The sequence below is a fragment of the Nesoenas mayeri genome, assembly GCF_963082525.1.
Source record: "Nesoenas mayeri genome assembly, chromosome: Z".
In the NCBI taxonomy this organism is placed as follows: domain Eukaryota; kingdom Metazoa; phylum Chordata; class Aves; order Columbiformes; family Columbidae; genus Nesoenas; species Nesoenas mayeri.
This window is the reverse complement of record NC_137542.1, coordinates 55,529,326-55,556,859: the sequence shown is the minus strand read 5'-3', so window position 1 is coordinate 55,556,859 and position 27,534 is coordinate 55,529,326. Positions and strand designations below refer to the sequence as shown.

The 27,534-nt window shown below is 40.6% G+C and overlaps 1 protein-coding gene across 1 annotated transcript in view; it reads right to left on the bottom strand.

The window, feature by feature from the left end:
- Positions 1–25,418, bottom strand: part of OXCT1 (3-oxoacid CoA-transferase 1) — an 81,111-nt gene extending 55,693 nt beyond the window's left edge. The window contains exons 1-6 of the mRNA XM_080361961.1: positions 25,334–25,418; positions 22,327–22,435; positions 18,656–18,746; positions 6,834–6,969; positions 4,543–4,692; positions 2,729–2,835 (exon numbers count right to left, since the gene is read on the bottom strand). Coding sequence (XP_080218087.1) covers positions 2,729–2,835; positions 4,543–4,692; positions 6,834–6,969; positions 18,656–18,746; positions 22,327–22,435; positions 25,334–25,417 — 677 coding nt within the window. The 5' untranslated portion in view covers position 25,418. The remainder of the gene's footprint in view (positions 1–2,728; positions 2,836–4,542; positions 4,693–6,833; positions 6,970–18,655; positions 18,747–22,326; positions 22,436–25,333) is intronic.
- Between the last annotated feature and the right edge of the window lie 2,116 nt (positions 25,419–27,534).

Below are 27,534 nucleotides of genomic sequence, written 5' to 3'. Positions count from 1 at the left end.
TACAAACACAACAAACTACATCCACTGCATACCTAATGGTGCAGATATGAAGCGACACCTCCAATATGAGCTAAATTTACGTATTGCAGAACCACTAGAAGCATGAAGACATGATCTGACATGACTGTCTGTGACAGCAGGGGCCCTGACTCAGGTTATCCCTTCAACATCTTTTTTCCTTTGTCAAGAGTGTACTTCCTGCAGCACCAAACCACACCTCCGCTTGTAAAGTGGAAGTATGTCGGGCTTGAACAATTCCAAAGTAGAATGCTATCACATGAAAAGGGAGGAGAACCAAAGAGGGTATTATAGAATATCCACAAAAGCAGTGGTACTCCCTGCTGTTGTCCCTACTGGCAAAGCTCCAAGGGAGCTTAAGACCTGGAGACACTCTGTTCTGCTATATAGAACTAGCACCAGTATCAGACTAATGAAGCGAAATGCCCATATACACATCCTCTCAGCTACCACAGGAATTAGGTGGGATTATTTCATTATGTTTGACAGGGTCTTGGATTATTTGGCTTGGTAGTGGTGCACTATACCTAAGAATTACTATCTACTGTACTAGACACAGATCTTGTTACGCAAAAGCTGTGGTGGAGAACAGTCCATTCAGCATAAAGACAGCTAGAAGGAAAGTGGCCACAGCATTTCGTGTGCAACAAAAGAGACACAGGACACACAGTATCACATAGAAAACCTTGTTTAAAAAATTGCTTTCTAAAGGAGCTGATGCCATTGTGGATCCCCAAGAAAACATTATAGTTTCATGTACGAGCATAAACAAAAAAACTCACTCTGGCTTGTGCTCCAAACATGTCTACTTAAAGTATATCCTTTAGATTTAATAAAGTTTCTAACTTGAGCGTGATCATCAGTTTAGCAGATACTTACTCCATCCCTATGGGCCCCACAGATACCAGAGTCACGGGAAATACTATAATTAGTACCACGCTTCTGTGAAAGCAGTGGCAGATGTGAGCAAACAGAGTCTATGTCCACATAAGCATAACTCAACAAAACCAGAAGTCATATAATAAAAAAAGGTATGAAAGGGTCCAATTGGCAGTGAATACATACTCAGTATGTAGCACGATGTCAAAAATACATTTTCCTTTTCATCCTGTAGATCACAGAAATATTTTTGTTATATTCTAATCTATTGCAATTTCCTCCTCTGTTGTCTCCCACAGTCTATGAGATGAGCCTGTGTTTCTCTCTTCTACACCATCAGGTAATTTTTGTCTCATCCCAAACCAGAATGGGTCACTGCTTATTGTGAGCAAATTCTGTTAAACTAGCAATACCCTATATGGAATCCAGTGTTTTACTGGATGATGATGTTTCCATCTTTGATTAGCTACGCTTGAAAGAAAGAGTCAAGACTTTTAGGTCTCCACTCTAGATGGAAGTAGTATCTGGTATCAACTATATTGTGTGAATGTGTGAGACACATGAAGACTTCTGAAAGGAACAGGAGGGAAAGAGAACGGCATAAAGAGAGACAAGCAGGGCAGAAAGGCAGGGCAGGAAGGGAGAATGCAACCAGTCTGTTTCTATGGAGAGTGAAAATGTTTTCCAGAGGTAAGTAAGCATAGATACACATGGGATAAAAGCACAGACAGTCCGAGACTCAAGGTCAAACAAAGATAAACCCAAGGGGGAAGACTGTTTCCAGTATTCCATGTCCCAAAGACTAAGGAAAGCAGTTTAGCAGCCATCAAACCTATGTGCATACACGCACAAAAGTTCAGTTTTCAATCAGGAAACCATCTTGTCTTGCCAGTGGGCAAGACAGGATGTCAAGATTTAGGTAAACTAAAAAAATATTTCTCAAATTTCAGGTAGTTTAGGATTATTATTATAAGAGATATAGATTAAAATCTATGTTAATACACGTGTATATATACCTATATACACCAAGGAAAACATTATTTTCTTGGTATAATTTTCTCTGCATATTCTTCAGATGCTTTTTCAACTCCTGGTTTTAATACATACAAAGACAGAATGCATCATTCAGCATCTTCTTGTAGTAAACTGAAACCGAATACCATAACACTTACCTTTCCATCTGACAGCCATAAAACAAACAAATAAAAACCAGGCATTAAACATAAGCAAACCTCTCCTGCTTTAGTTCAGGACAAACCAGAGCACAAATAAATGACGTTATCACTAGTGCAATGTCCAAACTTTTCCTACAAAAGATGTTTAAATTCATATGATGCCTCTCCCTACACCACTGAGACCAAATCAACTTTAAACATACTCTTCTGGGGACAGAATCAAGTTTTCCCATCACTAACTGGCCAGGAGACTGACTCAGCTCCCTTTTCTTCTGATGTACATGAACATGATGTACTCTGCACTTCCTGGGTCAGCCTTCAATTGCACAAGGCAAAGCACCCAAACTAACATGAAAATTGAGATGAACAATGTCACTACATTTCTTCACAGTTATAATGACTTTGGTCTGCAATGTCTCATTTTTAACTAGTAATGTTTTATTTCAGAGCTATGTTTGAATTCTCAAAAGTCATTAGAAAAAGCAATTGTATTTTTGTTTTTATAGCAGTTATATTTTGGCAGTAGGGAAAGGCAATATGAAACAAAGTGAAATCAGTAGAACATTATATTGCCATCACACAGGAGACAGGATTCTCTTTCTGTTTTGTTATCTAAACCATTAAAGAATCTTTTTCTACTGATAAACAAGTCACACCTGAAAATAATGTTTCCTGCACGATCAGCCTTCCATGCCTTCACAAGAGCAAAATCTCCTGTAATCGACTGCTCCAGAATAAAGTGACGGCCAGCAAACTCTCGCACCTACAGAGAAAAGTACACCATTGAGGACACCATTTTTTCAAACACATCTCCCATGTAATATTTATTTTATGGGGTTAATTTTACAGACTATTATATTTTGACTTCTTTTTGTACTACATAAAGTTTTATCTGAAAAATTGTAGCTCAACTGTATAATAACAGAGAAGCACAGAAAAACTGTAAACTCCAGTTTTATCATAATGTCTCTTTTGAGTGAAACAGAACAAGAATCAGATGCATATGTCTGCTGCTCCATCTGCTGGCACATCTACGAGCTAACCGAAACTGAAGTGCTAAAGCAGAACTGTTGAAAAAATCATAATCACTGACCACCACCAGAAATGCCAAATCTAAAATGAAGTGGATTTGAGAGAAAGCACTCATACCACATAATCTGAAAGGCTGAATTCCATTTGGTTTTCTCTGCATTTATGGTCAATATTTGTAATTATATTGTGCCTGAAGCCAGAATATGTAACTGACAAACAGCTAGTATTTTAATCCTATATAGAAACATAAAAAGTATTTCTCTTAACAATGTGTAAGGTTAGAATATACATGAATATTACTTCAGAGCTATTTAAAATTTCTGAGAGGGGGAAGAAGCATGACAAAAGTGGATCAGAAGTCAGGTTTTCAGTCCTGTAAAAGGAGGTCTGAACTTTTACAGAATGATACTTGCATTCAAAATGGATTTGGAGAATGCACTTGATCAAATCATGCTAGTCTTATTATTAGCCCTCCGAAATACTGAGGAGAGACTCTTCTGCCAATGTTAAAAGTAGAAGAATAATATCATCAAAACAATAAACTAGTTAATAGTCAAAAGACTCCTTCAAATGGTAAAACATAATGATATATATGGTAAAAAAAATTAAGGGGAAAAAAGGACTAAGTTAATGATTAGATACTTAAAATAGTCATGCACAAAATACACTAAAACCATGGGGGCTGGAAATCACCTTTACTTGAGAGGTACTCTTGAGGTAGAATTTAATGTCGTTTGCAGCCTAATTGGAACAGACAGCATTAGCCCCATCCATTTTTTCAAGTACAGTTATGGCACTGAGAAATCTCTTCACGAATTCTATGTTCAATTGCAATACAGAGCCCTTGTTTCTCACTTGGAAGTCAGACTCTTTATTTCTTTGCAGTTTCAAATACTCAGACTAAATTGCACTTCAACTGTTAGCAAATGCGTTTCCTGGAAGTTTGTGTCAACTGAGCTCTTCCTTACTTAACAGGAAAGTGTCCCATCTCCTCTGATGCTATACCTTCATGAAGAGCTGCAGGGCTGCTCACTTCACACCACTGTACTTATGGAGCACCTGGCCCATTAATAGGAAGTTGTTCTCAACCCTTACCATACACTGCAGTAGCCTGATACAAGATTTTGTTTGAATACACAGCAAGCCAGGTAAGAGAACTCCCAAGTGAACAGTAACTCAGCAAGACAGATTTTCACTTGGACCAGTTCTTGATGCTAAGTTACCCTAAGGCTGCAAAAATTTTTTGAACACATCACAGAAGACAGATGGAAGCAGTAGGAGGGAAACTGATGTGTCTGGTACCAGAGACATCCTGTTAATCCAATATACAAAGGTTAAACTTGTCCAGGAGATGCTTAAACTATTGTTTATCTTGGAAATATGTACTAAATTCAGTTTTCAAAGCAGAAAGCTTCTTAATAACAAATTGATGTCTTACCTCTCTCGGTTGGCTGGCAATGGCAATGGTGCCATCTTTGTTGTACTTAATAGGAGCACCTCCTTCCTGCACCAGTGTCCCATAGCCGGTACTGGTGTAAAATGCTGGGATTCCTGCTCCTCCAGCTCTAATACGTTCAGCGAGTGTACCCTATGGGAAAACATTTAAGAACTAGTCATTTGAGAACAAAAACTTTGATTAAAGCTTGCATGAATTCATTTTTACATCCTGTCATTTGGAGCTTCTCCTTCTGAATTCAGTAGACCATCACATCTATTTCTTCCTCCCATTTTAGCTCTCCTTTGTGGGGTTGGTACTGGATGTGGCAGGAAATGCTTCACACACCTCCATAAATTGCTCAAGAGCTCACCATCACACAACACTTTGCCAACTCCCTAGCTCCAGCATGTCACTGTGCTTCCTTCTCCTTCAGCTTGTTTCCCAATCCATTACTCTGAAAATAGTGCAGAGTTCTTCTACTCTTTCCCACCTAGCTACCTATGCTAGAAGGTTTTTCTTTTGTACAAGTCCTAAGTATTTATGTTTCATATGCCAACATCTTAGGAAAAACCTCATACCTCGCTCCAAGTTGAAACAGCCAGGCATAGCAGATTGAGAAAGGAATGAGTCCAGTGATCTGCGTTAGCTGTGCAGATACCAGGAAGCTGACAGAACAACATTTCTACTCTGTTTGGCCACCCCATCTGCACTCTGCTCTGTGTCCAGCTGTATCATAGATATTAACAGCTCAAGTCCTCATTAGTCTTCATTAAAGACTTATGGCCAAAGACATCTCTGCCTGCTTTTCATGACTGTTCTTTCCCAAATGTTTTTGATATTTTTCTGGGTTCAAAGCAAGACAAGACAGTCAAGGTCAATTATCTAGCTTGACAGCAGGTTGCATTTTCCTCAGTTATCCTGCACAATGACTTCTGGCAGGTTTACAAAATGTTGGCAAGATGCGGATGTGAACCATGCAATGGTACAAAGTCCCATGTTCAAAGCAGCCTTAGCATTTAAAGATCTCACCATCATCTCTCCCAACTGTGTAACAAGGACACAACAGTCTCCCATATTGCCTAAAGTCACACCAAACTCGAAGAGCATTTTCAAAAGGCTCTTTTATCTTGGCACAAATATTTCAAATCCCCGCATCTCCTAGCAAGTCATTAATTCACGTTACTGTTTACCACTGCACACTGTAGACCCAGTATTTTCATGCTGGATCTACACAGCTTGCCTGTGCAGTCCACAAAGCCAATCACATGTTTAAGGAGTTCAAGGTCTCCTAGATGAATGAATTGAACATTAAGTAGGGAGAAAGAGCAAACAATTTTTGAGATTTGCAACTTTCAAAATATAAGAAGTGACAAGTGCCTGGTTATTTCTAGGTCAGCTGACTGGGTATAAAAGGAGCTTTTCTACCTATCTCAGTAATTCTAAGAGACATTCCCAAGAGATGGAACCCAAGACTCTTATCTCCACAAAAACTTAAGACTGTTGCTTTTTCTTAATAGCTGCTCAAAGCCCAAAGGTTATGTGTCACCCTTGGAAATGCCACATACTAACATGCTGTAGGCTTTAAAATTAGAGTACTAATTTCACAAAAATACATCTCAATAGAATGTGACTGATACTCATGATTTTAGAATCTCATTGCATTCAGGCTATTTAGGTAGCTTGACAGTGCTAAACTAATTAAAACTATGGTGCTATAAAGTAAAGTTTTAAATATTGACTCATAATACAATGCAGATACTAATTTAGTTACGATTCAATGAACAAGCCCAAAACAGTTGTTTCACAGTTAAACAAAATCTCCTATTTGACTGCCACCCAGTAGATGGCAGACACCACACACGCAGCATCCCCAAAAGCAAAACATGAGCTGCCACCAGGGAACTTGGCAACTCCCTGACTTCTTTCCCCTTATATGGGCCACAGTAACGAGCACACTTTGTGTGTTTTTCTACAATCTGGGAGGAACTACCAAAAATCAAATATTGTACAATAAAATATACATATGTATGTATGTACACATACATATGCTTGAAATGAACATAACAAGTCATTAAAGGAATTCACACAATACAACCAGACAGCTTTTAGCAGACCAGTGGCAGCCTACAGCCCATGATCCTAAGATGGCAAGTGTCATCTGTCTTTACTGCACGTCTGCACACAGGCAATACATTTGGATCGCAAAATAATTTTACAAGAGCACTTAAGTGTCATTCCACTCAGTATTTTAGATAAAAATAAATGACTAGTCTCCTAGAGACATTCCTTACCTGAGGTATAAGCTCAACTTCAAGCTCACCAGATAAAAACTGGCGTTCAAATTCAGCATTCTCTCCAACATACGATGACACCATGCGTTTTATCTGCTTAGTATGAAGCAGAAGACCAAGTCCAAAATTGTCAACACTGTGTAGAAAGACCCAGACAATATTCATCATTTATAAAAGAGTTTTTGTTGTATTCAAAGCACTTGACAAACATTAATGACCTAAAAAGACAAAACAAAGTTATCTCCCCCCACTTCAGACATAAGGAATTGGAGATAAAAATAAAATTCCAGCTTTTAGGGGGGAAACATTAAAGTTACAATTAACATTTAAGACTCCAGTGCTCCAATCTCATCTCTTCCAAGGTACTGAATACATCCAAAACTTCTTTTTAAATACATTCCACATGTAACAGCTATAAATACCAACTTTGAAAGTGGTGTTGTTTTACACATGTGATCCTTTAAAAAGCATTACTAATTTCTACAAAGCCACACGTCACAACTTGGCTTTGAGTGAACAAAGACTTATTTTTTTGTTTAAACTCTCACTCTCCAGGAAAAAGACAAATGATTGTCTAGCAGCTCAAGGAGAAGGGCACATTCACATTTATAGTGCTAGTTTGTATATAAGGTGAGAAAATAGTTGTATTTAAATCCTATTACAGTAAATAATGCGATTTCTTATTAAGAAATTGCCTACTCCAGCAAAAGACATTACACTGAAGTTGGCATTTTCTTATGTGTGTAATAATATTGGCTTAAACTGAATACCAAAGATAACATACAGCATTTTTCTTGTGTCAGTGCTTCTAAATTCTGATATCGTGAAGATATTACTCTCTATTAGTTTTTAGCATTTTTGCCATGTTTGTCACCCTGTATTGTGCACTGATGGGGCAAGAACCTATTTCAAGGGTCCCTGTGACAAAGAGGCTCTGAAAAAAAAGCTATTTCAATGAACATAATTAATAACATAATAATAATAATAATAATAAATAAACATAACAATAACATAAGTTAAAATATAAAAATTGAAATAAATAGACATGATATAACGAAGACATGTTTCTTTCATATTTCCAACACATTATGCAAGATGTTGGCAGAACGGTACACATGCACAAAGCTCCTCTACATTTATGTTGGCCTCTGCAACGCATTAGTGGAGAACTCAGACCTTCCACTCCCACTATGGGAAAGATGCCATGACCCAGAAGCATTTCACAAAAAGTGATGTATATCTGCACTAGTTGTCTCAATTCAGTATGACTTGATTATCCACACGATGGCTCGAGATTTCGGGATAATATTGAAAAATATTAAAAGAATGCTTTAAGAAACCCAACCTAGTACCCAGTAACTAACAAGTAGATGTGCTTACAATATATGCAACCTATTGAAAACACCACTCCTGACAAAGAGCTCCAAAAATGTTGTCTGTATTTTCTAATTCTATTAGCTGCTTTAATGAAATATATCCCTTTCATAGACAAATCTTACTCTTTTGGTATTCTTGCACCATCATGTCTACAATATTGCTTTCTTCTCTAGGTACTGTTAGAAACTGTCTTTCCACTAATGACCAGATAGAGAAAGTAATGCAATAGACAGCTTTCTTTCTATTCTCACTGCTTATACCTTACCCAAATTATGGGTAACTACATTCCTTAACCCTGGCTTTATAAGCTGTGGTGATGTGGAAAACAAAGAATGTAAAGGAGACACGTGTAAGTACTGCAATACAAATTTATATTCCTTATACAAAAAATAGTATCTTATCAAAAAAGGTGAAAAAAAAATCAAGGTACGTTGCTGAGTAAGCCCAGAGGTCCACTTAATGTATTTTAATACTCCACCACTTCAGGATCCACATCAGACATCCCAGATGCAACCTCCTGACATCCTTTCCAAAGGCCAGATTCAAAAAGTTTACTATTATAGAGTATTCATTTTCAAATATAAAAGTGGTATTGATGAACCCACTTTCAGAGCAGCAGCACTACCCTCTTGCTCACCAGTGCTGAAGTCCCACAGCACGTGCTGCAGTGCTGCATGTGAAGGGAGCAGAACCGACACCAGATCTTCGTCTCTCACCACAATACCCGCAATGGCTGCAAGGACAGACATGCAGTCAGAAAGACTTCTCAACTGCATGCATAATGAGGACCATTTTAAGGCTAGGACTATTTCAAGAAGATAGCCCATTTCTATGCATAATCAGGCATTTTGGAAACTACACGAGGTGAAGTGAAACAAGCTTCACTCTTCTGGTTCTCTGAATTTATTTTATGTTCTCTAGATGTAAAGAACTTGGCTTATTGCAAAAGCTGGCTCCACTCTCCAACTCTGACCTATTAAAAAAAATAAAAATCTAATTCTGATGCAACGTTAAAAGTGTTACAGCGCCAAAGCCTTGCAAATAAAATGTGTGCTGCCAGGAAACAACCCAGATTTCTAACTCCCCACAGGAAAAAATCCAGTAGTTTGAAACTAAAAGAGCTGCGAATAGAGTAGATGAAGGAGTCTCCTGGGCAGTGAAATGGATTTAAAAAAAAAAAAGAATAAAAACAGAAATTTCAGAATTTCCTGTATAGGAAATTCACTCAAAAAAGGACAATCCCTCTCACAAGAACACCATCAAGCCCTGACCTCTCATTATAAAAGGTAGTAAGAAAATGTAACAGACCAACCAATATCTGATGATAATTTAAGGGGTTTGTATAACTAGAGTACTGTGTAGCAAAAGTACAGAAAAACAAAACTGCACAGCACTTCATAGTGCAAGAACAGGCAGGGGCAGCTTGGAACTGCTTACAAACCAGAGTTTGCTATTTGTATGTATCAATCAGGCGGTTAATGCTGCTCCTACCATTGCAAAACTTGCAAGCTATCATCAGAAATATGCAGACATGAGATTTCTGCATGCAGACATCTGAGTGCACTTTCACATGTGACAGTGATGGCAACTGAGAGTCAACAGCAGATTTGAAATGGTCAAAGAAATTTCTGCCTCATCTCACTAAGATCTATAATCCTTCCTCCAACAGTCTCAGAGGGAGCTACTGGAGTCCACTTTCCTTGCAGCATTTTGCATTTCATCCTGCAGGATCCCATACAAATACACTTGGTTACCTCATCTACTACAGGCAGGTATCTTCTCTCAGGCAAAACTTTGTAGTTACAAAGTTCCCTACATAAATTAGAAAGTTGCACAAATGTTGTTCTCTGTCACACTTATCCCAAGTTGTTCTTCTTGAACTTTCTCCTCACCTCAAAGGTATCCAATTTATTCAGAAATAAAATTACAGTAAGGATCAGTCACTGAGTACACACATCATTCAACCTTATTCCCCTAGCACAATGAGAAATTTCACCTTCAGAAAGTCATGTACCAAGAGGCTCTGTCTGATAACACAAAATTACTTCAATTCCCAGCTGCATTTCATCTTCAGAAAAGCGTCACAAAATCCAATTGCTGTTACTCATATGCTTACTTTAGATGTAAATTTCTTAAAAGAAATATAGTGCTATCCATCCTTTTTAAGGATGCAATCTGCATTCAGTTTTCCAGCTAAAATAACCTTTTTGCTTTCCATGTATATCAGTTTTCCTTTCATTTCGCTCCCAAAACTCATCTTGAGCAATTCAGCCTATTTCCTATGTTTTTTTCATATACTTGAATGTCCTACGAAAACAACATTTCACATAGCAGTGAAAATGTTGTACTCATTCCTATTGTCCCTACCCTTTGCTCTTTACTTGATATCACTATCCCAGAATATAAATAAAAAACAATTTCTCATTTAGGGAAATTTCTTTCAATATAACATTTTTTATGGTGATTATTAGTTACTTGTTCTGTCTTTCCATATTTTCCTGCTTTCTTTGTTGTTTTGGTCACAAAAGTTTCTTTGAACTTTTCAGCCTAATTTATGCTGAAAATATTACCCTTAAAATACCTGCCTTGCAGGCAATGCCTTTCCTATCAAATAGTAACCATTCAAAGAAAAAAAGATCCTTTACTATGGAAAAAATACATCATCTATATCTATTTTAAAAGCTATATTCCATCCTTGAAAAGTTCGACTAAGGTGAGTGCAATAAAAATATGTTGACCCAGATAGGAAGGAAAAAGCCCTGGTGGAAGTTGATACAGCTGTTACACATGCTGTTGGAAAACGGAAAATACACATAAGTGCTAGACAGAAAATGTGTTCCTTTGCCCTCAAAATTAAGATCTCTAGACATTTCCCCATTCTTTATTAGGATGAAATATAAATCAACAGAATACATGAAATACATATAGGAAAAGAGATCTAACCTAGTACTCAAGAACATACATTCCTTGGAATCCCACCAAGACCACAAATCACTGGCTACAAAAGATCAACATATTTGAGTTTTGGAGAATTAAACATGCTGGACAAAGAGGAGTAAACATGATACCCTACCTGACCTTTATCTTCTCATAATTTGGGGACTGGAAGGATGGAAGGGTAACTCTATAATCCCCAAAGACCATGGATTGAGAAAAAAAAGGATACAGTAGGAAACATGAGGCAAGGCTCCCCCTCAGGCAGAAACTAGCATTTCCTGCAACTTACCATTGCTGTGAAAAAGCCTATTTATGGTTGGTCCTACTCCTGGAGAACACTTTATATAAAAACAGTATTCTGCTTCTGGAGATGCATGTGCAGTCTCTCTAGGTATTTGGCAGGTCTGAGTGTTGCACAACTATGCATGAAACTTGATAAGAAATGGATCTGTTCCAGAGTTAGAAATGTTTGTGGCAAGAGGCTGCAAGTGGGACGGGGAAACAATTTCCTTCACCATTCTTCACTTAAGAGGCTTCATCCTATCTGTTTTACTTTGTAACACCAGCTTTTCAGTCTTCAAAAGGATCTGCTCCAAGTTACATGCAATTACATCTCCCAACAGGTCCATATTTCCCAGGGAAGTCCAGGTATGCTCCCCAACTTAAGGAAAAGTATCAACCACTACCTGTTTGGCATTTCTTAGTAAGAGAGCATTAAGCTTTCAGGCTTACAGGGGTCCCTGACCATAGCATCAAACTTCACCAATATCAAAAAAGGTATGGAGCTAAAGATACCATCTGAGTTCTTAGTGATGCACATCCATAGGTCATCAAAAATAATCATAAAGTATAATCCTGGCAACACCGTAAAGTGATCATTTGTAGCCATTGTGCAGAAAACGAGTAGATGCCTACTAGATAGTGTTTGCCAGACGACATCGAACAAAAGTGCAAGCACACCAAGGGTAAAATAAGTGTGGACAATCACCCATAAAACAGATCTTGATGACTCATCTTTCCCAATCTTCTATCTGGCTCTTAACAGTGAGACTACATTCCACAATAATCCCCCATGTGTTACACTGGAAGATTACTAAGGAGTCAGCTCAGAGGAAATTGTTTCCCCTCCTTTTCTGTCCTTCACTTTCACTAGGGTACATAGAATGATGGCAAGATGAGGAATGGGAGTCCATTAGCAGAGAGAAGAAAACAGATTTGATTAATAGGAAGGTAAATTAGACAGATGCATAATGTTTATTTGACCTATTGATTCTTGAGACACTGCCTTCAGCCACCTTTTTTCTTTCCTTTTTCCTATGATATTTTCCCACCTGTCCTACTGGAAACTGCTTAATGGAAAGCAGAAAAGAGAGGCAGAAGCTCTCTGAGGGAAGGTGACTGAGAAAAGAGGAGGAAGACAGAAGTATGGGTGCTGTCATACACTCAGGCAGTCCTGGCTGGGAGAAGGAAGAGGCAGGACAAAAAAACAGGGCAGAAACCACAGAAACAGTCTCACCACTTTTTCAGCCCATGGCAAAGGACAAAAGAAACAGTGCACTGAATCTGTCACAGCTCAGCAGCCTGAGACAACTTCCACTTTAGAGGGGAGAAAGAAGAAAGAAAATAATGGAGCCCACAGTTGCTGGGAATCACGGAGCCCTGCCTGCTAGTTAGTGTGACCAAGCCTTAAACTCCCTCTACTCCTTGTCTGCAGTGCTTGCACTGCACTCTTCTTCCTCCACTACAAAAGCCTTCTCAGGGGAACTCTGTCCTCTCTGCTCTGATAACTTCATCTTGGCTCCTTCCCCCAGCAAAATGGCAATTTTCTTCTTCCACCATCCTCCCCCAAAAACAATGCTCCACTCCGGTAAGAATGACAAATGCAGGCATATAGGCTAAGTCCATCAAAAGGGTGCAAAGGAAAATAATTTTGAAGAGGACATGTACTGTACATTGCACAGTTACTTCAGCAGCAAGGTCTCCTCTTTCCACATTCCCTTCTGCTACGAAATGGCATACTGTGTTTTTTTACAACAAATAAAATAGGTTTAACTTTTATTGTCACTTTTCTAAAACCAAGCTGACACAGTTCATCGACCATGCTGAGTTCTATATTTTGTCTTCATTTGTAAACACAACCAGAAAGTCATCTGCACAGCTGACTTCTCAATAGTTTCATGTAGCGCAGAGTTCAGTACAATTCATCCTACTAAAATCGTAAATAACGTCCACAAAGAAATTAGCAAGATCACCTGGTCAGATTATCAGGAATTGCAGTCTCACAGTATGACCAATTCAACAGCTGCAATAAAGCATCTGATTAGATTCTTTATGATGAGTGGAGATGATTAAAAAAATATAAACTGCCTCAAATCTTCAACTTAATAATGAAAATATCTTATAAACCTTGCCTCATCAGCTCTCTGAACCAAGAGATTGTCAAATTCATGCCATTAAAACCACATGACACCTTATACTGTGTGAAAAAGCATATCAACTTTCTGTGAATTTGGAATGCAACTTCTATCTGACAGTATTTTTAAATATCTTTTAATAAACATAAGTAATATAAATAAGTAAATATAACATATATTAAAAAGTAATAATAAGCATGGAAATAAGCCGTAAGAGTCACATACGCAAGAACAAACAAGGAGTCTGTGGCAAAGACGGCAGACACGTTTTGTTTGTAACAGAAGCATACAATTCAAAGCAATGACTGAAAAATGAGATAAACTTAAACTTTAATATACATAACATTTATTAATACTGCCTTGAATTCAAGATATTTAGGAATATAAGAATACCTTTTGTGCTTTAGCAAATGAGGTGCATTAATTTTACCATTGCACCTGTGCCATAGAGCAGTGCTAATCTCAAGGTTTGGCAACTACAAACAGCCCATTAGAAAAACAAAGGTATTACGTTGAACAGAACTAAATAAGTGAGCTCAGGCATCATGACCAACATTTCAAATATTTATTGCAAAGCTATTTTCTCTTTACTAATGCATTACATAAGCACAGAGATCAAAGGTTCAAAAAGCTGATAATGTCTTCTAAGCAGACAGCCTGAACTTGTGATAATCTGACAGCATGCTCCCTATCTCCTTTTAGATGATCAGACAGGTAATTAGTAATTAAGATATTAACTGTGACTGCTCTATTTTTACCATAAGTGAAATCCTACTGTTCAACTCTATTGCTTTCAAAAAGGATGCATACTTAAGTTTCAAAAGCAGACAGCCCAGAGGGAAGTAGTTCATGCAAGTCCGATGATGTGTGCAAGTAGCACAAGTAATAGACTGTATTTTCACCAAATACAAATTCAGCCTATTGAGGTGGTAGAGACAGAACAAAAGTGTTGATCTCAGAATGTGATTAAAGGAAAATTAGTTATTCTTTTCATTGAGAAAAATAATTAAAAATAATAATTTGGTACCAATTTCTTAAACTTTCTTTTTAAATATTTGGCTATGTTGACAAGAACATAGCTTTTCTTGCAACACAGATCCTGAAACAAGAGATCTGACAATCTGCATTAGGGAAGTCTTAGCATAAGCTGACCTGAAACGCCTAAATCCACTGTAACTTGAAATCAATGTCACAAGACAAGACAAAGTCACAAGAAGATGAAAAAACAGTCATGGGCAATAACACATTGTATACTAATCACAACTGTGTTGGGAATTTCATAACCAAAGTTTAAAATAAGGACCTACTGACACACGTGGAGCAAGCCAAGTTTACAAAATAATGAAGAAAAAAAAAAAAAACAAAATGGATTTTAGTAGCTTACTGAGTCAGAATCCTCTAAATTCAAAGGGCTTATAATAATGCGGTGTAAAGGAAATACTTAAAATATGAACAACACAGGCAAAACAAGTTATAAGGGAAGGTGTGACAGGTTGCATTTTAGAAGCACGCCCACCCATCGTGGTATCTTTCACTATCTCCCTGGTTCACAAGCTTCAGTTTCCACTGCAGCAAGTTGTGTAAATACCAGAGATACTGGATATTTGTACTGCTTCCCTTTCAAACACTTTGCCTTGCTTGGTTTGGCAAAAGAGTAACTACTCTTAAAGGTGCTGTTTCGTTAGCCAGCAGACAGTGTACGCGCTAGCAGAACGCACAGCAACAGACACTAAGTTTAGCAGTATGATGTTTCTAACTAGGGTACCTAAAAGCACCCCATAAACTACTGTACCACCGGTCCTTGGCAAGCCTTTCAAAGGCCAAAACAAGAACTTTACCTGCCAACAACTACATGATTCGAACATGGATTTGCAGAAGTAATTTCCTCCTGCAAATACACTGTAGCACAAAACAGCAGTGTGTGAACTTGTGAATATCCTACTCCTTTAAAGTTGTTTCCAGACACTGCCAAGCATTTCTAGGCTTTGCTGAACCTTCTTTCCAGCTAATAGAGAGCTGGTGAGAGCATTTCGGGACTTCCTACTTACTGCTTGCAGCTGGATGTAAGTGAAGCACTGTCTCCATTGCTGCTATTTTAGTTATAAGCAGATAGCTCTGTAACACATTTTGTGGTTCATGCATATTGAAAGACATGTGACTTAATCCACCGTTCTCCAGAATAGGCTGTCTGTCTACATACTTGGCTCCTTCCCTGCTCCAATTACAAGCAGCCAGCTAAACCCACTGCAGGATGAGAAAACCTAACCAAAACCAATTACCGCCTGTTTGCTGGAAGAGCTGGAGGGAGAAGAGAAAGCAGCTGCAGTCAGGAAGATGAAATGCAGCAGGGTATCAACTGCCGCACAACCAAAGGCGCCAAAGCAAAACACACTGAACCAGAGGCATCTTGGAAAGTGGCAAATTAGTCATCCCCTGACATCTCGAGGTAACAGGAACAATTAACCTTTTGAACACTTTGCTGCAGGTTATACAACTGCTGTACTACTTCAGTTCTAAAGTCAATTTATTAATATTGAAATACTTGATAATATCACTATGCTTTTTGGCATGGTATTAGAAGATGCTTAATGGTAGCAATGGCTGTAATGAGGATTCTGACTTTATTAATTATGATCTCTGTGACTTAATCTGGTTCTCAAATCCTAAAGAACTACAGCAGGCTGAGTTCCATATAATAGTAACACAATAAATAAAAACAATAGATGAGACTACATTTTATTACTAATTTAATTTCAAAATAAATTATACTGTTCACCATGAGAGCAAAACCAGGATTTTTACAAACTAGACTTTATGCAAAACCTAGATTCTCTCTGGCATTTTCAAAGCACCACACTGTTCTGTCAGGAGCTTACCAAACTTCCAAGAATGTTCCCAGAAAACTAGTTTCAAGGAAAAAGGAATTAAGTTTTGCTTTCCCACCAGCAACCAAATGTTTTACAGTTTTCACTCCAGCCTCAAAATCCAAAGAATTTCCAGGAAAGTTAGCATTATTTCAAGGAAAATTAATTCTAAGAAAATATCAGCTTCTCCATTCTGTCCTGCAATGCTTCTCTTCATTTTTCATCACTTCCCTCCCAGAAGCATCTGCGCAATGTCTTTATCTACATCATGTGCATCATTCAGAAATAAGACTACAAAAAAAGAGAATGATCTCTAAGTGATCGATCTTTCCACTGAAAATGGTCTTGTTCCTTTCTCTCTCCTTGTTACCATCCAGCAGAAATTGTTTCCCACGTAAGTCTGAGTTTGACTGTGTATGTGTCAAATACAAATATAAATCATATCTGTTTTCCAACGAATGTGCAATTGCAAGCATGAAGCACTGAACAAAATAAAGATCAACACATTGTGATCTTCAGCCTCAGAAGCCTGGACTATATATATAGAGGAAATAAATCTGTGGGTTTTGAACGGTGTTCTGATTCAACTTGAGTTAAATGCGGATAGGTTAAAATCAAAACAGACTGATATACAAATCTATGGACAAAGTATATGGGAGGTGTAATGATACAGCTGAAAATAGCACAAGCATTATAAGATAAATCCCACCTAATTCACTTCTTTGGCAAGGCTGGACGAATTGAGAGAACAGGGTTTTACATCTATTTTCATTTTGTGTGAAGAACAACATTCTTTATACCCAAACAACCTTTCTGGTTCACATAAACTTCTCTCTCTTTTATTCTAATGTAGGTACAAAAGAAAACAGTTTCCTGGTTTGTTCGTTTTTTGGTTTTTTTTTTCCCTAAAGATCTTGTTCTGCAATTGGATAAAGGTTGAGCTTCTACAGAACAGATCGCAGACTTTACAACCCAAGGAAAGGGTTCATAATTGCAAGCATTAATTAAGTTCCATGAAAACAATAAAATATTCTCAGTATTCTTTCATCACAAATGCAGCATTCAAAAGAAAAACAAGTTCACAGAAATACAATAACACTGATATTATGACTTGCTGAAAGTATGCAACATTATAAAAACAAACAAACAAAAAGAGAATGCTCACAAACTATCTACCTTACCAACTGGGGTGTGTAACCTCAGTACATCTAGCCATGAGAAGACTTTTTTCACAAGTGAATAGAGTTTAGGATGAGCTCCCTAATCAAAGAAAATTTGCTAAAGGAAGTACAATGCCACCAGCAGACATCAGTCTTCCAATATTCTTTAAATCTACAATGAACTAAATTACACTGGAATTATTATGTTGCTGAAGGTGACATTTAATAGAATAAGTCACTGAACCAAGGTTAGGGCCACCTGCAGATGCTAGTCATCCAACACTGCAAAGAACAGAACATCATTCTTATTGACCAGTCTGATTTCAAATACAAGTCATTATATTATGCATATCAATATTTTTATTTAATTTCATTTCTGTTTTAACAATGCACTGCAACAGAAGTGGCTGTAGTTATTTCTCTATATGAAGATCATTAGGTATTGTGGAGTCTACTACAATGAACAGCTTGTGTAAAAATTAGCACAAAAATTAGCACAAAATAGAAGATAAGAAATCATATGTAAAATAATTATTCTTATTGTCAACCCCATATGAATTTCTTAATGGGCAAACATTAAAAAAAAAAAAAAAAAAAATTCCAAGACCCACTGAAGAGGCTCTCCATTCTTTCATCATAAATATTTTCTACTGCCGTTGTATTGTTTGGGGTTTTACTTAACAGAATTACAAAAAGAATGTCAAAAAGCACCAAATGTAGGTTAAAAAAATCCCTATACGGAAATTCACACACATACAAAAAATCACTGATATTACATTTAAAGCATCTAAGTCAGAGTTTTCAGTTACAGACAACCAGTTGTACGTATATAAATACACATAACTGCCATGTTCTAAACCAGTGATAACTGCTTCCTGACAAAGCCAGGTATACACACAGTATTGTACTTTCTGAGCTCGTTCAAAAAAATAACACTTTCAAGAAAAGCTGTATGGTTAATATGAAAATTCTTATGATGAAGAGTAAGACTTTTTCATATATATCAGCCTTTTCACATGAACAGAATATTTAATCTGTACTTACTGAATGACAAACATATGAATACATACCCTGCATTGTTACTGACTGCTGTTAATTCCTTTACTCCAGTCTTCAGCAAACCCCCAATGAGGTTTTCAGGAATCCCACACAATCCAAAACCTACACAAAACAGAACAAAATTGAATATGTAACAAGTGTTTGAAAGAACACTGTTTAATCCAAGTCTGAGAATGTGCACTGTTTAATTAAAAATCTTTTCTGCGTAGAACAAGCTCCTTAGTTGACTAAATAACCCAACACTTCTGGAAAGAGTTGCATACTAGTACTGGAATCTCCCAGTCACTAGATGCTTCCCAGTTTGGACGAAAGCCATTTTACCATCAGAGATGCTCACACACAAAAGGCCTTTGCAAAACGACTCCAGGACCCTGGCTCTCCTGATGTGTATCATAATCACTGGACTCATTATTCCTCCTTCTCTGTCTACCAACTAACCTTCACTCCTTTGCTGCAGATAATAAAGTCAAACAGAAGAAGCAAGGAGTTCTGGCACACAGCTCAGCCTATAATTAGGTGATAAAAATCTGGGAATCTCAACACTCTCTGGAAAATGTGTAATTGGAGTACAGTAACCTGGATCTCCACCCAGGCTGAGGTGCTTCACATTCCTACGCAACTCCATTATGCAACAACCCAGTATGCCTAAAATGAAATACCATGCCACATTTGAGACGTCTAAGTCTCAGGCCAGGCTCCAACACTACAACACTCCCGAGGGATGTGGGACAGGCAAATAGTAAAGTCAGGACCCTGGATTTTAAGAAAGCCAACTTCCACCTCTTCAAGGAGTTAGTCACCAGGATCCCCTGGGAAATTGCCCTCAGGAACAATGGAGCAGAACAGAGCTGGCAGATCTTGAAGGACACTTTCCATCAAGCACAAGAGCTTTCAATCACCAGGTATAAGAAATCAGAACAGAAAGGCAGGAGGCCAGCATGGCTGAGTCAAGACTTGCTGGTCAAACTAAAGGGGAAGAAGGAAATGCACAGGCAGTGGAAGCAGGGACAAGTGTCCTAGGAAGAGCATGACACTGACCAGTTGTGCAGAGATGGGCTCAGGAAGGCCAAGGCACAGCTGGAGCTGAACTTGCCAAGGGACACAAAGAGTAACAAGAAGGGCATGTACAGGTGTGCTAACCAGAAAAGGAAGGTCAAAGAAAGCGCACTCCCCCAATGAACATGACTGGCAAACTGGTAACAATGGACAAGGAGGAGGCTGAGGAACTCAACACTTTTTGGTCTCAGTCTTCACTGGCAAGCTTTCTTCCCCCACCTCACTAGTGGATGGACCTCAAGGCAGAGACTGGGTAAGTAAAGTCCTTCCCATTGTAAGAGCAGATGAGGTTCATGACCACTTAAGGAATCTGAACATACATAAGCCTATGGGACCTGATGAAGTGAATTCCAAAGTCCTGAAGGAACTGGTTGATGTTGCTGCCAATCCACCCTCCATGATATTTGAGAAGTCGTGGCAGTCAGGTGAAGTCCCTGGTGACTGGAAAAAGGGAAACATCATACCAATTTTTAAAAAGGGTAGAAAGGAGGGCACCGGAAACTATCGACCTGTCAGCCTCCCCTCTGTGTCTGGGAAGACCGTGGAGCAGATCCTTCCACAAGCTATGCTAGGGCACATGGAGGACAGGGAGGTGATTCGAGACAGTCAGCACGCCTTCACTGAGGGCAAGTCCTGCCTGACCCACATAGTGGCCTTCTCTGACGGAGTGACTACATCAGTGGACAAGGGAAGGACTACAGGAAGGCCATCTATCTGGACTTCTGTAAGGCCTTTGACAAGAGTCCCTCACAATATTATTTTCTCTAAATTGCAGAGGTATGGATTTGATGCGTGGACTGCTTGGTGGATAAGAAATTGGCTGAATGGTCACATCCAGAGGGTTGTGGTCAATGGTTCAATGTCTGGATGGACACTGGTGACAACGGATGTCCACAGGGGTCTATACTAGGACAAGTACTGTTTAATATCTTCATCAATTACATTGGGATTGAGAGTACTCCCAGCAAGTTTGCAGATGACAACAAGCTGAGTGGTGCAGTTGACACACCTGAGGGATGAGATGTCATCCAGAGGGACCTGAACAAGCTCGAGAAGTGGGCCCATGTGAACGTCAGGAAGTTTAACAAGGACAAGTGCAAGGTCCTGGACCTGAGTTGGGGCAACCCCTCATATCAGTACAGGCTGGGGATGAAGAGATTGAGAGCAGCCCTGCTGAGAAGGACTTGGGGGTGCTAGTGAATGAAAGATTGGACATGAGCTGGCAATGTGCGCTTGCAGCCCAGAAGGCCAATGGTATCTTGGGCTGCATCAAAAGAAGCATGGCCAGCAGGTTGAGGGAGGTGATTCTGTCCCTCTGCTCTGCCCTGGTGAGACCCCACCTGGAGTCCTGTGTCCAGCTCTGGAGGCCTCAGCACAGGAAAGACACGGACCTGTTGGAGAGGCCAGAGAAGGCCATGAAAATGATCAGAGGGCTGAAAAATGTCTGCTGTGTGGACAGGCTGAGAGAGTTGAGGTTGTTCAGCCTGGAGAAGTGAAGGCTCCAGGGAGACCTTATTGCCACCTTTCAATACTTAAAAGGGGCCTATAGGAAAGTTGGGGACAGACTTTTTAGCAGGGCCTGTTGTGACAGGACAAGGGGTAATTGTTTTAAACTAAAGGAGGAGAGATTCAACCTAGATATAAGGAAGAAATTTTTAACAGTGAGAGTGGTAGAATACTGGCCCAGGTTGCCCAGAGAAGTGGTAGATGTCCCATCCCTGGAGACATTCAAGGCCAGGCTGGACGGGGCTCTGAACAACCTGATCTGGTTGAAGAAGTCCCTGCTCATTGCAGGGGGGCTGGACGAGATGAGCTTTGAAGGTCCCTTCCAACCCAAACTATTATATGATTCTATGAACTACTAGCATTTCCTTCCTGACCACTTAGCCTCAGGTCTTCCATTGTTCCAACAGAAACAAAAAATACAATAATTCTTCCTAGAAGACATTTTGCCTCATTACATATCTCCAGCGAGGTTTTCCATGTTTTATAACATTACTTTCATTACATCTTCAGTACTGAAAATGGCTTATAACCTACCAAACAGAGAGATGACTCTTCTTTAGATTGAACAGCATGAAACTGTGAAACCATCTAGAATATTCAAAAGCTCAAGCCACAGTGAAAGTGAGTATGACACATCTTCTTGACTCTTCTGGAAATGCTTCACGTGACCACTTAGTGCAACGTAGATTAGTATTACCTTCACTTCCTACAGCCAGGAACAGGTTAGGCAACTTCTTCAAGGTCACAGAGACCCAGCAAGTAGGCAGATAAAGAATATAGAGAATGCTACCATAAAAATAATCAAACCAAATTTTATTTCTTCATCATCTGAAATAACAATGCCCAAGTTGGTACAAGTAAAGTCTAACACTTCACTAATGGGGAAAAAAAAGCTAATGATTTTTCTGAGATTTTTTCCCTCCCCTAAGAAACAAACTCGAATTTTCTCATGGAAAGAGTCTGCCCCTCATTAGCAGAGTATGAAATCACTTGTTTAAAATATGCTCACAAGTATATGGACTCTCAAATTAGTTAATATTAAAGGAAACACCATAAAACAGTAAAAAGTATCTCATTAACAGAACATGTGATTGCATCCGTAAATAATTTAAATATTTACCACCAACAAGTATGGTTGCCCCATTGGGTATATCTTTTACAGCTTCAACAGGATCAGTATAAAATTTGGTGTTGCGATGACAGCTGGTAGAAAAAAAGCATCCAGAAATCTGGAACATTGAAAGAAACAAGTGAATGAACATAGAGCATTATATAGTAACTTTATAACGATGATCATGCCTCTGGCTAGGTAAGGGTGAAAACATATTTTAAAAAAAAAAAATATATTGCTACTGTAAACACTATACTTTGTGGGGGAGGGGAGAGAAAGGTTCAGGTCTCCATAACAAGGACTCTATTGTCTCTCTACCATCCACATCAGCCATATTTTATGACATTCATACGTATTATGAAGGCTTTAGGCTTAATATGAGCTGCATCAATTTGACAATATCCGAACAGATTTTAAATTTCTTAATTCCATTCTAAACTGCAGACATATTGTTACTCATTCTGAACAGATTCACAAATGTGATTCCTCAGCACAAGTTAGACCAACTCAAAGACTGCTCTAACCTATATATTGCTACTTGTAGTTTCAAAGATATCCAGACACTAAACATAACCAGAAATTGCTGAAGCAAAGAGCCAACACCAGCATAAAATTTGAGTAGAGGCCAAGGAACAATATGAAGTATGTTGCTGTGCTGGCAGTATAGTAAACAGGTACTCCCTTCAACAGAGTGAACCTTCCCCCAGCTTCCTAATACAGTCTTGGAGCTCTTTGTGTTGTTGAGCAACAGCTCAGAATCTGGGGGACTCACAAGAACTGATGAAATAGGGAGGAAAAGAGGGAAACCAATACAAACTCCACTCCCAAATCTAGACTTTACAGTACAAAGCCATTATACTGCAAATGTTATAAAGTTTCATTATATTCTTGGGTCACAGCTATCCTAACCTTTCTTGTTCTTCTTCTTCTTCTTCTTCTCTAAATATTTTCCACTAATACTATCGAGCATTAATACTTATCAAGTACTGTCAAGGCACCAGGAGCAATTGACTTTTAAGTCAGTACAATGACACAGTCTCCATAAATTGATATCATTTGGAAGTTAAAATACTGCCTACTGACGTTTCCACTCTAATTTGATAGTAGAAGTGAAAAATATACTGGGAAAGAGGGATAAGAATGAGTGAATAAATAATAAACAAGCTAATCAACACACATTCTAAAGACAACAGCCTAATTCTTTCCTAAAGAGCTGACTTAAGATCCAGTAACAACCAGGGAAATAATTTTTGGCTCAGTTTCAAGATTACACAAGCTGCCTTCTTTATAAAATTAAGTCTGCAAGAGTTTTATACTGAATATTGAGAAAACCTCTCTTAATGGAAGTTTATCTGCTTCTCAGTGGAAATACTGATGTTCCTCTGCTTTGATGGGCTCAAAAAAAATATCAGTACATGGACCATGAGAAACAGTGTCAGCTGGGAAAGACTAAAAGACCCTTCGCCACACTCAATTACACGATGACTATTTATTTCAGTAATATCTTTTCATAATGACAATAAGACTGCAAAGAGCACCTCTTCTGGTTGCATTCAGTAGGCAAGCGACAAAATGAGTATTAAGTGCTGGCAGCCTCAGGAGCCCCAGCAAAACAGGGCTGCAAGCAGGCACGAGGGCCAGGGCTGGAGGGTGGCCAGGCCACTGGCATGTCCCTGCACCCACACAGAGGAAAATATTTTCAAGAGGCCACATGACACCTTTTCCTTAATCTTCCCAACTGCCTGTAACAGTGAGGAAGAACAGAGCAGCACATGTTACATGTGTTTATTCCCAGGCTGAATGTCCCAAATGACGGTATCTGCCTCTCTATACTAAAGATGTTCTTTTCAGTCCCTTCCACTCTGCTATTTGAGAGCAAAGGGCTTTCAGGGAGCTGAGGTGCCAAGGATCACCCACCTGCCCCTGCACACCTGGCCAGCAAGCTAAGACCTCAGGAGGTGGCTGCAACTCCGGCAGCCCAGGTTTAAGAGAGAAGTAACCTGGAGACAGATGTGCTCCTAGAATAATCCACAAAATCCAAGTACATTTTATAGAAGAGCAAAATATAATTTAGCAAAACGACGACTGAAAAAGCTGTAATTATTTGTTCATACAGACACCAGAAAGAGTAAACACAGGAACGAGAAGGAGACTAGATGAGGTGTTTCAATTAAAATAAGAAAAGCCACAGAAGCAACTCCAGCTTCAGAAATAAAAAAATAACTCAGCTATCGTTACACGTGGGCTGGAAACCATTAGATCAGTGAGGTTTGGCAGAAGCTTCCCCCAGGAAGAGCAGAACAAGTAGGCGAGCTAGCTGCACAGCTCAGCTCCACGCGTTTATGAATGGCAACATTCGGCGGGGCTGACAGGGGCTCTGCTGTCCGGCCCGGGCTCTGCTGTCCGGCCCGGGCTCTGCTGTCCGGCCCGGGCTCTGCCCGCCTGCGGCCGGAGCCAACCCCAGCAACGACCAGCCTGGCGGGAGCAGCACTGAAACGCACAGCAGCACACTGTAACTGCGCCGCGATGTCAAACACAGCGAAAATTAAAAAAAAAAAAATCAACCTCCAAGCCCAAGGTTCGAGCCCGGTCACCCAAGGGCACCGCATCCCACGCCGGGGCGGGGGCCAGGCCTGTCCCGGGGCCTGCTCTGCCGCAGCGCCCGCGGGCCCCGCTCGTGGCAAACCTGCCCGAGTAACGTGAGGAAAAAACCAAGCCCGTCGCTTCCACAGGGACGCGGGCAACGCCGCTCTCGGGGCTGCAGGGCGGCCGCGCGCCCCGCGGGTCCGGCCCCGCACGACTCCCCCGCGCGTGAGAGATGTCGACCCGCGACGGCCGGGAGGGCGGCCCCGCCGCGGCGGGCACCCTCGCCAAGGTCACCGCAACCGGGGCGGGCGCGGCGGCGAAGGCCCGACGGGCGAGGGAACGCGGAGGGGGCGCGGGCATCCGGCGGGGCCGGCCGGGGTGGAGGAGCGCGGCCGACACGGGGTCCGGCTGTCTCGCCGCCCCGCCTTACCTCAGCCCCGGCGGCCCGGGTCCGCGCGGCGGGAAGGAGGATGCGGCGGCCGAGCGGCTGCAGGAGGAATTTGAACGCCGCCATCTTCGCGCTGTGCGGCTGTCTGAGCGGGGAGCGGACGGGCGGCGGGCTGGGCCGGGACGGCGGGTGCGGCTGCCGGACGCCGCGCCGGGCGAGCGGGAAGGCGCAGAGCGGCGAATCCCGCGGGCGGAGGGAGGGTGAGGGGCTCGGCCCTGACGTCCACTGACGTCGGTTGCGCCCGAGGCGGGGCCGCAGCCACCGGGGAGCCGGTAACGGGCGGGCAGCGTGGCGGCAGTTCTTCCGCAGGCGGCGGCACCCCGGGCCGTGAGACAGCCGTGCAGCCCCCGGGCCGTGAGACAGCCGTGCAGCCCCCGGGCCGGGCGCTGCCCCGCTGGGGTCCCGCGGCAGGGCCAGGCGGGGGGAGCAGCCCCCACTGCGGGGGCCTCGGGGAGCAGAGGCAGCACCCCCGACCCTGCGTGAACATAGAGCCCGCAGCGGTTTAGTTCTCAAATCCCTCAGACCCACGGAAAACACACGTGGACGACCCCCTTTGTGATAAAAGTCGTTACAGTTTTAAAGGGTGGATTTTGTTCAGTTTTCCTTCCGATCCTCCGTTACTTCCACAGATGGACAACTCAGATGCACCACCACAGATGCCTCTGGGTGAAGCTACGGTGGCTTAAATTTCTGTCCTATCACTTTATGATGGAGGACTAACATCACAAGAATCAAATTAAGGACAGAGGCTTTGAATGATTAAGTTTCTGATGCACAGTCCTCGGGGTGAGCCAGGCTCCAGCAAGCACATGGTCTCCACCGCTCGCTTGGTTGCTATGTTTGGGTGGGAAAATATTACTAAAATAGATGTATACTTCTTTAACACCCACGTGATGTACAGTGCTGGCATTTCTGCTGCTGCTGGAAGGAAAATTCATGCCTCCACCATTATCCTCACATTCTAAAAATACCCCAAGTACTCAGTGTATGCCCCAACAATGCTGGATAGAACACAACAATTCACAGAAAAATGTGAGAAGCTGTTCAGATGCAGGCAAAGATAAATTCCCTTCATGCACATGACAGGAGGTCACACTTCTTGCAGGTCACGGTGCCCCTCATCTAGTTTCCAGTATGTCTCTAATACAGCTGCCAGCCTCGCTGTGCTTAACCATCATGGTATGAAAATGCAACAGGAAAATTTACAAGGAAGCCAAGGGTTTAAAAGCGTGCTGCCAGTCTCTGAAGTGTTTGTACACACCTAGTCCCTTTTATTCAGAGCGCTGGTCCAGCCTTGCAGGTGCTGATCCATGGCCCCTGCCATTGCCTCTCTCTCACGTGTTTTAAACAATGGTGGCACCTGTTCACGTAACAGACAAACCTTGCAGATGCCAGTGAGGTGTGGGGGAGACACCTTTGCTGTCAGGAGGGGTTTGGATTGTTTATTTTCTTTGTTTTTCCGAGATATTCACCATATTTAGTTAGTTAAGTCTAGGGCAGCTCCAGATGTAAAAGGCTACAAATTGCAGGGGCTTAGTGAACTGAAAAACAACAGCACAGCTTGTATTCTTCCAGAGCTAAGAATCAGCTGAAAAATTTTACAGGACTGGATTGCTGAATCTCAGTACTATCTAAATTTCATATAGATATGTGAATTCCTTAAGTCACGTTTCCTTTCATGAAAAAAAAAAAAATCCATAAACATTGAAAAACTTGTCTAAAACAAGTTTAGTCTCTTCAGTTCAATGAGTATCTTCCTTTAAACTAGCAGACTGTATTCGCAAACTGATCAAACTGCTCACTCTTGAGTACTTGTTACATACCCAGCTAGCATTTATTCGGCATAGGGTTTGGACTGTCTGGGGCTCCTATAGGATTCCTCCTTGCAGGCTGGAGGAAGGGGGCTAACTGCATGCAGTAGGTATAGTGCTGGAATATTAATATTTTCTTGAAATATCTATTCTGAAAAGCTGGTAATTCTACTTATATAAATTACAGTTGCTGAACTTGGAAATTAGGGACATATAATTATTTTCTTATCAGGTGCTATGGATTTTTTTAAATCAAAATTATTTTTAAAAATATGTGGAAAGTGCACATGCTTTGGACTGCAAGCCTCTTATTTTGTCTCAGACAACCTCAAAACATAACTGAATGAGTAGATAAAATAATTTGTTCTGGAG